The sequence below is a fragment of the Tiliqua scincoides genome, chromosome 1, assembly GCF_035046505.1.
Source record: "Tiliqua scincoides isolate rTilSci1 chromosome 1, rTilSci1.hap2, whole genome shotgun sequence".
NCBI classification, from domain to species: domain Eukaryota; kingdom Metazoa; phylum Chordata; class Lepidosauria; order Squamata; family Scincidae; genus Tiliqua; species Tiliqua scincoides.
In genome coordinates, this window is record NC_089821.1 from 11,562,510 (window position 1) to 11,576,665 (window position 14,156).

A 14,156-nucleotide genomic window follows, 5' to 3' on the forward strand; every position below is an offset into this window, starting at 1 on the left:
GCATTCACTTTTTTTTTTTTACTTTATTATTCAACTATTTTGTTTGTAGGTGAAAGTGTAGAGGAAAATGCTAGTGTTGTTGTCAAGCTTCTTATTCGGCGCCCAGAATGTTTTGGACCAGCTCTGAGAGGAGAGGGGGGAAATGGCTTGTTGGCTGCCATGCAAGGAGCAATTAAGATATCTGAGAACCCAACTCTTGATCTTCCTTCTCAGGGATATAAGAGAGAGCTGTGAGTAAACAAAAAATATTTTCAGTCTTACACCAGCACCCCCCAAGAAGGACATGAGACAGAGGCTTGAAATTACTGTAGTTTATTAAATTCATAATGATAACCTGCAGCAGGGGAAAACCTCAGCTAGAAAATTCCAAAGCGTACTGGCCACTAAGAGCTTGGGGGAAACGGCCCTAGCTGTTTGTCACCCCTAGATCCCCACTGGTGTGACATCCTGGCTCCAGGCATCACCCATAAGAACATAAGAACAGCCCCACTGGATCAGGCCATAGGCCCATCTAGTCCAGCTTCCTGTATCTCACAGCGGCCCACCAAATGCCCCAGGGAGCACACCAGATAACAAGAGACCTGCAAGGCTTCCTGGGAATTGTAGTTAAGAACATAAGAACAGCCCCTCTGGATCAGGCCATAGGCCCATCTAGTCCAGCTTCCTGTATCTCACAGCGGCCCACCAAATGCCCCAGGGAGCACACCAGATAATGAGACCTGCAAGGCTTCCTGGGAATTGTAGTTAAGAACATAAGAACAGCCCCACTGGATCAGGCCATAGGCCCATCTAGTCCAGCTTCCTGTATCTCACAGCGGCCCACCAAATGCCCCAGGGAGCACACCAGATAACAAGAGACCTCATACTGGTGCCCTCCCTTGCATCTGGCATTCTGACATAACCCATTTCTAAAATCAGGAGGTTGCGCATACACATCATGGCTTGTACCCCGTAATGGAGACTGGGTTAGAGACTGGGTTAGCCTGTCTCACTCAACCCCAAGGGGTCAAGGCAGGTGTCCAGCACTGAACTGCACGGGCAAAATCTTGAGCTGACCCTTGCTTTACCAGCCAGGGGGCTCACCAGCCAGCCTCACCAATCCAGACAAGTGTTGGCAGAGCAGTCCTGGGTCATCCCCTGACCTTGCTGACCGCAGCATGTACACCACCCAGCCAAGCACCACTCGCCTCACGGAGGAGGGGCATAGACTCTGCCCCAAGTCCATTAGGGAGGGCAGTGTAAACAGCACCAGGGCTCTAAGCACCCCAGTGCAAATTTGGAATACACTGTCATCTGCTGTAGAGGGTAGCATCCAGGCCAGTGCTTCATTATCAGAAACGCCCTCCATGATTAGAATAACATTTTATAGAGTACTGCTGTATATTAATTACTGCCAATAAATATCAACTTGGACCGAATAATCTCATTATCAGTTCAGCAGTAATGGTGCCTGCACTAAGCGGGAGTTTGCACGAGATAGCCACCAATGCCTTCCAATTCAAACAGTCTATTCCAGTGGTTCTCAAACTTTGAGGGAGCTTTACTCCCTCAGTAAGTTATTGTGGGGGAGGGGCTAGGGCAGCGACGCAATCGCCAGGATCGCGTCACTAAGGGGAGCAAGGAGGGGTGCTTTGCACTTACTTTCGGAAGGTAGGGCTGCAGCAGACTACAGGAGGTGCGGGGAGCTCTGCGCAGTGCTCCCCGAGGCTTGGAATGTTCGCTAAAAGCGGGCGCAAAGCACCACCTGTAAAATGGAAGTGCTTTGCGCCTGCTTTTAGTGAAAGTTCCAAGCCTTGGGGAACGCTATGCAGGGCTGCGCAGGGCTGTATAGACACACCTGTATAGAATAATAGAAGCAACAGCATTCGCTAGCACATGTAACTGCAGGTAGCATCAAGACTGATGTTTCATCTTCAGAAACTCTCTCTGTGAATGGAAGCAGCATTGCACTGGCAAGAGGACTCCTTGCACAAGCAGAATGCCCCTTTGTTGATCTTAAGAACAATTGATGCTGGTTGTTTACTTTTTAGCAGACTTGGAGATGATGAGGAAGAGGAAGAGATCGTGCACATGGGCAACGCGATCATGTCGTTCTACTCGGCTCTTATAGATTTGCTTGGGCGTTGTGCACCAGAAATGCATGTAAGTGGCTTTCTTCTTTGTGCAGAAATAGTAAAGAGCCACATGAAATGTGCTTTTCGAGTTAATGCCACATATTTGTACTAGCCATTGTATGAGCCATGTTTGCAGTTTATTCATCAGTACCTGAACTGTGTTTGGCACCAAATTTGCAAACACTTTTCATTTGAATGTTTGTTTAAAATAGGAGGAGAATATTATCCGTTTAATATTTACAAGGAAAGGTTGGAGAAGTATGCCTTTGCTCAAGAAAACCCTGTCTATAAATCCCTTGAAAAACATTGTTTCTTTTCTTTCCTTACAAAGCTGACATAACATCTGGAAAGCTTTTGTTTTATTTGCCAAAATATAAAGTCTTGTTGATGTTGATGTTGAGAGAGAGAGAGAGAGACTTCTCTGACTTTCTTTTAAGTTCAAATCTGATGTGACAGAAACGATAATACTGGTGACCTTGGAATTACAAATATCACCTGATGGGGTGGGGTGACACCTCTTTGGACAGATCAGATTTGCAGTTTGGGGATACTTCTGCACCTGTCTTAGCTACCTTAGCCAGTGTGGATAGGAGTGTCTTTTTCCAGGTTTGTTCGGGCCATCAACTGTACCTTTTTCTGGGGAGAGAAAATCTGCCATAATTTATGTTGCGTTAACCTCAAGATCAATAGCGCTCAAAGTGCCAACCTCCATGCACTGGGAATGCGTTCCCTGACGTGGCCAGCACTTTGAGTTCCAGAGTGCTGCGTCTCTCCATGTCCCCCAATTGGGACGACGCACCACTCTGGACAGTAGACCATAGACCATAGATTCAACCCGCCAGAGTGTCACATGTCATGATCAGAGGACATGGAGAGATGCAGAGCTCTGGAACAAGGAGCAGCGGGCACAGGAGGGATGGATTTGGCCAATACTGGATCTGGCCCTCGGGCCGGGGTTTACCCAGCCCTGCACAATATAGTACCAGCCCAAGACCTCCTGAGACATGAGGTTGCATGCCAAATGCTATCCCCCCCTTACCTGATGATGTGCCAGGCTCTGCTTCTCAAATCTCCAGTCCTCTAGCTCTGCATTCTTGTCTCCTCCATATTTCTTCTTCTTCCTCTCTGCCCCCCTTGCTTTCCCTGGATTGGAAATGAAAGGAGGAGAAAGAGACAAGTAGGCAGATAGACATGGCCAATTGGTTTGGCCCCAATGAATTTGTTTCCAACTTACAGTTGGCCTATGGATGGGCCAGCCCTGTCTCAAGATTTTATTGTTGCATTGCCCTCTGCTTTAGTCTGCCTTTAAAGAATATCTGGAAGTTATATGAAGTCCCACAGGGACTTATCAGGAGCAAATTATTGGAAAAATATAATAAGTATTCGAGGGAACTGCATATCTAGTTACTAGTGGATTTTTGGGGTCAGTTTAATGTGCTGCTATTAACCTTTAAAAGCCCTAAATTACCAGTGTTTTGGAAAACAGGAGGACAACCTTCTCCTATATGTGCCCACACCTAACTTTAAGATTGGCAGGGAAGGACCTATTATACACAAGTTCCTTTTTAAAGTTTCAGTTGACTTCAGTGAGACTTCAAGAGCTATCCTAACCAACTTTCCAGCACTGACATAGCTGTGCAATAGCTGTGTTTGGGGCATGTGTTGCATCTTGCATTTGGGGGGCAGTCATGGAGGCCTCCTCAAAGTAAGACAATATTTGTTTCCTTACCGCGGAATTGCATTGCGCTTACCTTGTGCTGGAATGTTGGTTAGATTTGCACCCTTCACTGTGGGGTAGTGCGGTTATAGAATTCCTTCCCCAGGGAAGCCCATCTAACTGGCTCCCATCCCTTGTTTAGATGATGAAAATTTACATCTTTAAAAGAATTTTGGGGTTCTTAGCTTAGTAGGTTGCCAGCGTGTTGTTAAGATGTTAGGCCCCTTGATGTTAATAAAATGAATTCCTCTTAGGAGAAAGGACTGTAATTTTGTAGTCATTTGCATTTAAACAGCAAAAAGATGGTAGGATCTTCCAACTGCTTTTATCGCTACTAAGTGAGTGTTTTATAAAAATGTTTTCACAGCTTATCCAAACAGGAAAAGGTGAAGCTATTAGAATTCGATCCATCCTGCGCTCTTTGGTGCCAACAGAAGATTTGGTTGGAATTATAAGCATACCTCTAAAATTGCCAACAGTAAATAAAGGTAACTATGCCTGCTCTCTTGAAAGTATTTTCAAAGGTTTTCAGAAAAATGCTTCAGACAAAAGTTTTCTGTGTTTGAGGGCACAATCCTGAGTTGCGTTTAGGCCGGCGCAAGTCCCTTGCGCTGGACCTGGAGCGTTGCAAATGTGCCCAAAAACACGTTTGCGCCTCCTTGGAAATCGACTGGGCTGGCACAGGGCCGTGCGCCAGCCCATGGAGGCTGTATCCAGCCTCCGTGCTGACTTAGGCAGGAAGGGTTGCATTGGCTAAGCTCGACTGATGCAGGGGTCTGGGGAGGGCAAGGAGGAGACAGGGAGGAGGTGGGAGGGAGGCATTCTTGGGTTGGGTGAGGGTGGGCGGAGGGCAGTTCTGGGGAAGGGCAGGCAGGTGGGGAGAGGGAGGTGGGGCTGGGACCCAGCTGTTATACTAGATCCCAACCCCATTCCCTGAGCAGCACAGAGTGGCTTGTAGCCGCTCTGTTCTCCTCCGACTTATACCACCTCCTGATGTGGTGCAAGTCCTAGGAGACCCATTCTGGCTGTGATGGCTTACCTGAGGGTAAGGGAAGCATTTCCCCTTGCCTCCGGCTGAATCACTTCTGACCCCAATCTTGCGCTGGATACAGAGCAGTCCTCCTGGCCTGCCTGTTCCAGGATAGGATTGTGCTGCACCTATCTTAAGATGAGAGGTTAGGCCTTTTTGTAAACTGTTTTTCTGAAATTAAATTTTTAAATTTGTTACAAATAGTAACATTTGAAATTTCATGTATGTTTAGCAAGGTTTCTGACTTTTGCATACAGTTGCTGTTTGGAGCCTTTGAATAATTTTTTTATAGATATAAAAATGTTTCTCCCATTGATTGAATGCTATAAGCATGTGAGCTTATAGCAAGACGTGCAGGCAGTCTGCTTGAAGAGTCTAATTGAATGTTAACAGAAAGCACTTAGCCCTGGGCCATGGTTTCAGGTGTGGAGGCTAGGATTCAGTGGCCGTCACCACTGCCAAACCTGCCCCCTTCCTGGATCCAGTCCATCCATCTCCCATGCCTGCTATCCCTTTCCACTCTACCCCATTCCATCTTCACCTATTGCCACCTCCCCTCACCCCATCCCGCTTCCTTCTCTGCTCTCCTACCTGCCTCAGCGAGTCCTGGAGGTACTCTGGCAGCATGTGACTCTGCGCACTGTCAGAGTTCCTTTCATGACTGCCGTAAAGCTCTTTGTGCTGTTGGTCCCTCAATGCTAAAGCCCAATAGGATTGGGCTGTTGATGTGATTATTTAATTTAATTTAATTTATAAGCCACCTCAGTGTCAAGTAGACACGGATCCCTTGTGAAGAAGAAATTCTGGGAAGTATTATTAGGATTGGAGAAAAAGTCTTTCCTCCAACATTAGTAATCATCCCTTTAAAGAAGGAAGCAGAGTCCATAACATCTTCAAAGCAGGCATCACCTGATCTCAACCCTCCCCACCCAGAAAACTCCCTTGTACATTATAGGGTAGGAGATGTAAAAATCTGCCTTCCACCACACTCCTACTACTCAGTTGTAAGGCCGGTTAGAAGCTTGCTGTTCATTTAGCCCCAAACCTCAACAGTTGGAGCTCAGTGGCCTCATGCAACTGAACTATGGGGAGAGACTTCCCAGTAGTTTTTCACTCAAAAACCAGAAGTGTCTTCTGATCAGACATGTGTGGTTTACAGCAGCACAGAGGCCCTCACAGGGCTGTAAGCCCCCCGGACCCTGTGGAAGGCCAGTGCTGTCTTCCAGGTAAAAGTCCCTTGCTCTCAGTGCCACTGTGATTGCTGCAGCCCCGTCGCTACCCCCTCCTTGCCCCCAGAAAGACTTACCTGGTTCCCAACTCCTTTGTAGGAGTTTGGGAACCACTGCTTTACAATCTTACAAGTTTTTCAATGTGACCATAAAAACAAATAGAACTGGAAAACTTGGATTTAGGCTTAGATAAGAACATAAGAAGAGCCCTGCTGGATCAGGCCAAAGGCCCATCTAGTCCAACTTCCTGTATCTCACAGTGGCCCACCAAATGCTCCAGGGAGCACACAAGACAACAGGCACAGTCACAAAAACAAGATAATTTGATTGGCTTCTGTAGTCTTTTTGCTTCTAAGAGTTCAGAGTTATCAACTTTGAATAATGATGACCTTGAATGCCCTGACTCGACTTGAATGCCCTGACTCATAACTGCAAAGCAAGCACTCAGTTTCTGCATGGTAACCATATAAAGCTAAAATTAAATTGTATATGAATAATCAGATTTTTCTTCTTCAGATGGAACAAGCACTGAGCCAGACATGTCTGCAAGTTTCTGCCCTGATCACAAGGCACCCATGGTGCTATTTCTAGATCGTGTCTATGGTATAAAGGACCAGAGTTTTCTCCTCCACCTCTTAGAAGTTGGATTTCTGCCAGATTTAAGAGCGTGCGCCTCTCTAGACACAGTAAGTGGTTTTATTCTATAGCAATCCTCAGTGTGGTGAACAAATTGAGATGTTGGTTGATACCATTCGAAACACAGAGTAGAAAATAAGTAAAATATTTTTCTCTTTATGACACACAGTGATACTCTACATTTCACTATGTGAAACTTAACATAAAACTTGATCCAATGTTTTAAGACAGCAGCGCCCAAATCTGTGACCGCTGCGCACCCAGAATGCGGTCCCCATTCATACTGCAGCTTTCCGTTCCTCTCCTGCGCAGTTTGTCGTCTGGGTAGACCTGGGCACCAGGATGCTCTGGGCAGTCACATTTGTTGTCCAGCATCCCAGAAGGCTGTGCAACAGGACATCCGGGCAATCACAACTGCGCAGAGCATCCTGGTACCCAGGTCTACCCAGACGACAAGCTGCATGGGGTCGGAACAGTAAGGTCCTCTTACTGGGTGGATGGGTTCGTCTGAACCCCAGATCCAGCCCCTGAGCCAGTTTTCAAGCAACCCTGTTTTAAGAGAAGAGAACTAGTGTAATTCTGTTGCTGAAATTCTGAGCCAGGGATTTTCAATCTTTTTCATCTCATGGCACACTGAAAAGATGCTAAAATTGTCAAGGCACACCATCAGTTTTTTGACTTTTGACAAGGCACACCATGCTGCTGGTAGGGAGCTCAAATCCCCCAATTGCCCTACTAATAAATGACACTCCCCAAACTTCTGGGACACACCTGCAGACCATCTGCGGCACACCAATGTGCCACGGCACAGTGGTTGAAAATGGCTGTATGAATCAGGAAAGTATTTCTTCAAATGTCACCTCCACCCTGAGGTTTTCTAAAAGTTGGAGAATCTTCTGTTGCAGATTTGTAGGCAAGGTGCAAGGGGCTGAAGAAGGAATGGGAAATAGCTTGAAAATCATGCCTTGCCCCCTATCGCTTGAGTGGGATACAGCACTTACAAAGACCTTTCGGTGTCCAGGAGCAAGACCAGCTCCAGAAGTACTTCCAAGAATACATCAATACTTACAACAAAATGGGCGGATTACAACAAAATTGGGCGGATCCCAAAGGATCTCCTCTATGGTGAACTCGTGCAAGGAAAGCGCCCTACAAGTAGACCACAGCTGCGATTCAAGGACATCTGCAAGAGGGATCTGAAGGCCTTAGGAATGGACCTCAACAAGTGGGAAACCCTGGCCTCTGAGCGGCCTGCTTGGGGGCAGGCTGTGCAGCATGGCCTTTCCCAGTTTGAAGAGACACTTGGCCAACAGTCTGAGGCTAAGAGGCAAAGAAGGAAGGCCCATAGCCAGGGAGACAGACCAGGGACAGACTGCACTTGCTCCCAGTGTGGAAGGGATTGTCATTCCCGGATTGGCCTTTTCAGCCACACTAGACGCTGTTCCAGAACCACCTTTCAGAGCGCGATACCATAGTCTTTCGAGACTGAAGGTTGTCAATACAAATACAACATAATAGAAAATAAAAAAGCAGACCAGAAAGAAAATGCAGAATGGCAAAAGATTGATTAAATATGCAGATTTAAAAAATTCAATACTCTGGTCTTTGCAGTATGACTCACCAAGCCAAACACAGTAGCTGCCTGCTACAGCCTGACAAACTCCCTCTGTTTTTCTAGCCTTATGCAGACTGGCCAAGATTTTTAGCCAGCACCTATTGGACTGCATTTGATTTGGTGGTCAAGTGTACAGGCCTCCAATGAAAGACTTATGCACTTATTGAAGCAGAAAATGTAGTGACTGGACAGCATTGTTCTGTAACTTGAAAGCTTTCCCTCCAGATTTCCTATACTGCATCTGCAACAGTCTTATCTCATGAAGTATATTTAATTGCTGCATATATCCTTTATGCAGGTTTCTTTGAGTACCACAGAGACGGCTCTTGCTCTAAACAGATATATTTGCACAGCTGTGTTTCCATTACTGACAAGGTGTGCATCTCTCTTTTCGGGAACTGAGCATTATGTCTCTCTGATTGATTCCACACTTCATACAATTTATCGACTCTCCAAAGGACGGTCCCTTACAAAAGCACAAAGAGACACTATTGAGGAATGCTTGCTTGCTATCTGCCAGTAAGTAACCTATTCTGGTTTGTATAAACACCTGTCTGTGTAGTCATTTATTGTATACTGGGTGGTCTGAGAGTACAATAAAATGGCTTTAAATAATGAGTTTATTTTGATTCTTAAATAACATCACATTCTATCAGGACAGAATTGTTTATTTGGGGGGGGGTGATGTGTTAGAGGAAAGAGAGTTTTGCTACTATTAATTATTATTAACAGTATTTATTAACAGTATTTTTTAGTATTAACAGTATTAAGACAAATTCATGGAGAACATGTGTATCAAGAGCTATTAGACATGACAATGACATGCCCCCTTCAAGTTCAGAAGCACTATGCCTTGGAAACCAGTTGCAGGGAAACAATAGTGGAAGAAGGGTATACCTTTTCTTCTGCTTGGGGATTTCCCAGAGGCTCAAATCTGCATTTGGTTTGAGGAGTAACAGTCTTCCTTGTTCTGCTTATTTGACCTGAACATCTGTTTGGAACCTTTCTTTAAGAAACTAGGAGTTTGGAAAGGAGGCTTGCTTCCAAACCCTGCTCTTTCTGTTGTCTTCTTGCATTTCCTCCAAATGTTATTGCTCACCACTGTTATAAACACCCTCTTTTTCCCAACACATTTGCAACCTAACCAAACTTCATTTTGGTCCCTGGCTGGCATTCCTGGGAGCCAGTCAGAACTTTGCTCTGCAAGGGGTGAGGTCGATTAAGGGCCATTAGGGTAAGGAAGACTGTGGCGCAGCAGGTTGTGTATCTCCTTTCTGAAGGTCTTGCAGATCTGACAAATTGCTACAACACAAATCCTACTGTATAACAAATTAAGTTTCAAATTGCCCAATGGCCTGGCTACCTGGGAAGACTTGTTCAAGGAGCCTTTCCCATGAACAGTGAGAACCAGTGTAGCACACACTCTTCCATACATTTTGTCTCTCACAAGGATTGGTGGCGAGGAAGCTGAGAGATCCTCAAGAAGAAGATCCGGGGGGGGGGGGGTTCAGAACCAGGGTTCAGAGCCTGGGTGACTACACCGGGGGGGGCGCTCAGGCAGATAATTGTCTCCTCCTAGCTAGGTGCCCACATAGGAGGGTGGTCATAGAATAGGCAGGATCTGCTGCATTATTTGCTGACCAAATAAATAAATCAATAAACATGGCCCTTACTTTATACCAAAAAGCTGGTGTCGCATGTATTTATGTGGGTCTACACCTGGGCAATGTTTCTATTCTACTGCGTAATTCCTGACTGAGTAATTCCTAATCACTCTCCTGTTTTCCTTTTTGGTAATCTGTTTTACAGAACACATACTGAACGTCTCGCATTCCAATCATTTCTGTAATTGCCTGGCAGCGTCATCAAAATATATGCAGACTAATTATGAACTTCTTTTTCAATTACAGTCATTTACGGCCTTCTATGCTGCAGCAGCTATTGCGACGGCTAGTTTTTGATGTACCCTTACTGAATGAATATTGTAAAATGCCGCTTAAGGTAAATAGTGATCAAAATTTCTCTCATTTTCTTTTTCAGATTCAGGAGAAGAACACATCATTAACCTAGGAAGTTTTGTTTTAAAGCATAATTATGTATAGAACTTGTCATTTCTTAAACAATAGGAGCTTCAATTTTATATTAAAAAGTGAGAGTGTGCATCTGGGAGATAAGAGGATTTTAGAATTGTAAACCAGGGCCTAATTAAGGCAATGTGATAGGGACACAGTCCTCAGTTTGTTATCTATTCACTGTGAAGACTGCAGAAATAGGAAATGACTTTAAAAAAAAACCTGAAGAATAAAGACAGATCTAAAACAAAATATTTTGCTTTAGATATATCACAACATGACTACAGATAGCAGAATTACAATGTACAGTAAAAAATATCAGGAAAATATTTTACAAGAGGAAAACAAGGAACAACATGCTCTACAGTTATTAAAGAAATAGCTAACATTTTGACTTGACTACTTACTTAATTCTGTCTTGGCCCAAAGTCAGACTCTAGACCTATTAGGCTGTAATCCCAACCTCACTTTCCTAGGAGTAAGTCCCATTGAACACAATAGGACTTACTTCTGAGTAGACCCGGTTAGGATTGTGCCTGTAGAAAGATATATTATTAACAGTATTTATATACCGCTTTTCAACTAAAAGTTCACATGTCATATAGACATGTGCAAAGCCGGTGTCAGGGTCAAGAGTGGGCCTACAAGTGGTTGCATGTTTATCTAGGGCAGTAGGGTCCTCCTTACTACTCACACTCACTCCTTCCTTGCTCCCTTCTCTCCCCTGTTTAGAAGTGCAGCTTACTAGGGAAAATGGAACTGATGTCACCTGTCTTTTTGGAGGAGGGCTAGCTGTCTGGGTCACTCGGTCCCACCTCCTTGAAACTAGTTGCGCCAGTTTGGCTGGTCCTGGCTGCTCTGAATCAAATTTGCATACCCTGCCTCCTGTTTCCCAGCTTTCTGTAAGATTTAACAGGAGTGCTGCAGAGTCAGCCGGCACTGCCACAGATTTTGGTGAGGGAGGAAGGGAATTCCACCAACTTTTCAAGCTATCATTACTGACAGTTGGTGTTGCTGCTGCTGAAGACAAGGAGCATTTCCAAGTCTTTGGAGTGAAGGGCCATCAACACCAAAGTTGGAACTGATCCCACCCAGCCCAACACAAGTACCTGTTCAATAGCACATGGCTGCCTGCAGAAAGAACTGATGTTTTGGTGGCTATTGGAGTTGGGTGTATATGATGTGGGACAGCTGTTTCAGTTTGTTTGCTTAAAAATAAGTATGACTTTCTACAGTGTCATTGGCATTCATGTGGCATTCTACATGTGACTTTCTACAGTGTCATTGGCAAAGTCATGTGGCATAAGCCTCCCAAGACTTTTCACTGAGATTATGTGAGGGAGATTTTTAAGGTTTACCTGCATTTATATATCTTGCTATGTAAACTTATGTACTTGTTGAACTTAAGTAATGCATAGTGCTCTCTAAAACCGGTTCTCGGGCCTACAGATATGGATGCAGACTTTGGTTGTGCAGTTCTCTGCTTACGCAGATAAGAAGGAATGTGTTTTTCAGCTTTTGAATGTGGCTGAAGTCCAGGGACTTTTGCTGGAAAACAGATATATCAGGAGGTCGACAAAAAAAAAACATGTCAGAAATGTTCTAGGGCACAGTGGCCCATGTTTATGAATTCTAGAAGTTTGGAAAGTCCCGAGAAGCCAAAGTGCGTCATAGTTGTTATGCACAGTTGTTTTTGTACTGTTATAAAATGATCACAAAAGGGGAGGTACAAGGGGGATTTTTGGTCTTGTCCTCTGACAGTCTGTTTGTGCCTGCTAGCAATAAACCATCTGAAAGAGAGCAGATCTTGATTTTTCATTTCGGCTACCTAGCTGGAAAATGAACCAGCACAAATTCTTTCTAACAGTTGGCACCCCAGATGGGACTCGAACCCACAATCCCTGGTTTAGGATGAGTCCCTTGGGGATGGAGGTGCATGCATCTAGGGGATGAGTCCCTTGGGGATGGAGGTGCATGCATCTAGAGACCAATGGCTGTAAGCTACTTTGAACTGGAGTGATAGAGTACGATATTATTCAAATAAATAGACAAGTCCCTGATCAAAATATGTTACCATCTGAAACTAGAAAATATTGCATTAGAGCACATAGGTGAATGGAACTTTGCTATATTCCTTTTATTTGTATAGGAAATAGAGTAGTTTTCCTTTAATGTATTTTTCTTTTTCTGCCATTCACAGCTTTTAACCAATCACTATGAGCAGTGCTGGAAATATTATTGCTTGCCTTCAGGATGGGGGAGTTGTGGAATTGCAGCTGAAGAAGAATTGCATTTATCTGAGAAACTTTTCTGGGGAATATTTGATTCCCTCTCTCACAAGGTAAACATAGGAATCCAGGTGAAGGTTTGCAAGAGGCACACTCACAGCATTTCTTTGCTAATGTACACTGCACAGATTGTTTGTTTGAATTCTGCTTTCACTTAATTTGATAAAGACTGAGGATAAAGTCATCTAGCTGAAACAAATGCCCTGCTTCAGTTACTAAGGGCTCTATTCAGAGAACCAGATCATCGGGCACACATTGACATAGCAGGAAATTAGACTTTAGAATGGGGACAAGTATCATCACTGTCATATAAGCAGATATTTACTTTTTTTATCTTTCCAGATTTATCCAATGTAAGTTTAATTCTGGGAAGGACATTCTTTTTTGTACTACATTTTGAAGTGTGAATAGCATATCATTTGGATACCTTTGGTTTTGTCTTTAATTTGGTCAGAATATTGGCACTTTAGGCTGAATGTTGATGAAAGCATATAAACTATTCACTGCCTCCTTGCAGTGGTGTAGATAGAGGGGGTGTAAAGCACTAAGTTTTGTAGGCACCTGAGTGCGCTGTGCAAACGGCCCCTCCCCTTCGGAGCCATTCCTGGTGGTGGGAGCAAAACGGAGGCTTTTGTCTACAAAACTTCGCCTACAGAAATTTGACTATAAAATGGAGGCATTCTGGTGCCTGCAAAACCTAGTGCTTTGCACCCCCTCTAGCTACACCATTGCCTCCTTGTGTTCTGTAAAAGGTTTCCTGGTAGAAAATGATAAAATTTGAGTAGCTCCTGACCAAGCTGAACACTTAGCAAGACTGTGGCTGCTTATTTATTTTTCTTATGCTATTTCACACATCATTTGGGCTGAAAGCAGACACTATCCATATTAAAAAATAAATAAATGCAAACATCAAAAATAAATACAAACGTCATAAAGATAAAACTAGCAGCACAATCCCATGCATGAATAATCAGAAGTAAATTGCTCTATGTTCAATCGGGCTCACTCTCCATTGTGTATATAGGATTACAGTTTAAATCTAATTTACAGTGAGGACAAAGCCTGAATTGCCAGGTTCAATTGGACCCTTATGAAGCAAAAACAGTCCAACTGTAGTTGTAAAGCTTGTTAATAAGAACATAAGAACAGCCCCACTGGATCAGGCCATAGGCCCATCTAGTCCAGCTTCCTGTATCTCACAGCGACCCACCAAAAGTCCCAGGGAGCACACCAGATAACAAGAGACCTGCATCCTGGTGCCCTCCCTTGCATCTGGCATTCTGACATAGCCCATTTCTAAAATCAGGAGGTTGCACATACACATCATGGCTTGTAACCCATAATGGATTTTTCCTCCAGAAACTTGTTCAATCCCTTTTTAAAGACATCCAGGCCAGATGTCATCACCACATCCTGTGGCACAAAGTTCCACAGACCAACCATGCACTGAGTAAA

At 44.2% G+C, this 14,156-nt stretch overlaps 1 protein-coding gene across 1 annotated transcript in view; it reads left to right on the forward strand.

Moving 5' to 3' along the window:
* Nucleotides 1-14,156, forward strand: part of RYR3 (ryanodine receptor 3) — a 296,319-nt gene that overhangs the window by 159,709 nt on the left and 122,454 nt on the right. The window contains exons 45-51 of the mRNA XM_066612315.1: nt 50-230; nt 2,034-2,142; nt 4,199-4,319; nt 6,607-6,776; nt 8,640-8,860; nt 10,252-10,342; nt 12,614-12,754. Coding sequence (XP_066468412.1) covers nt 50-230; nt 2,034-2,142; nt 4,199-4,319; nt 6,607-6,776; nt 8,640-8,860; nt 10,252-10,342; nt 12,614-12,754 — 1,034 coding nt within the window. The remainder of the gene's footprint in view (nt 1-49; nt 231-2,033; nt 2,143-4,198; nt 4,320-6,606; nt 6,777-8,639; nt 8,861-10,251; nt 10,343-12,613; nt 12,755-14,156) is intronic.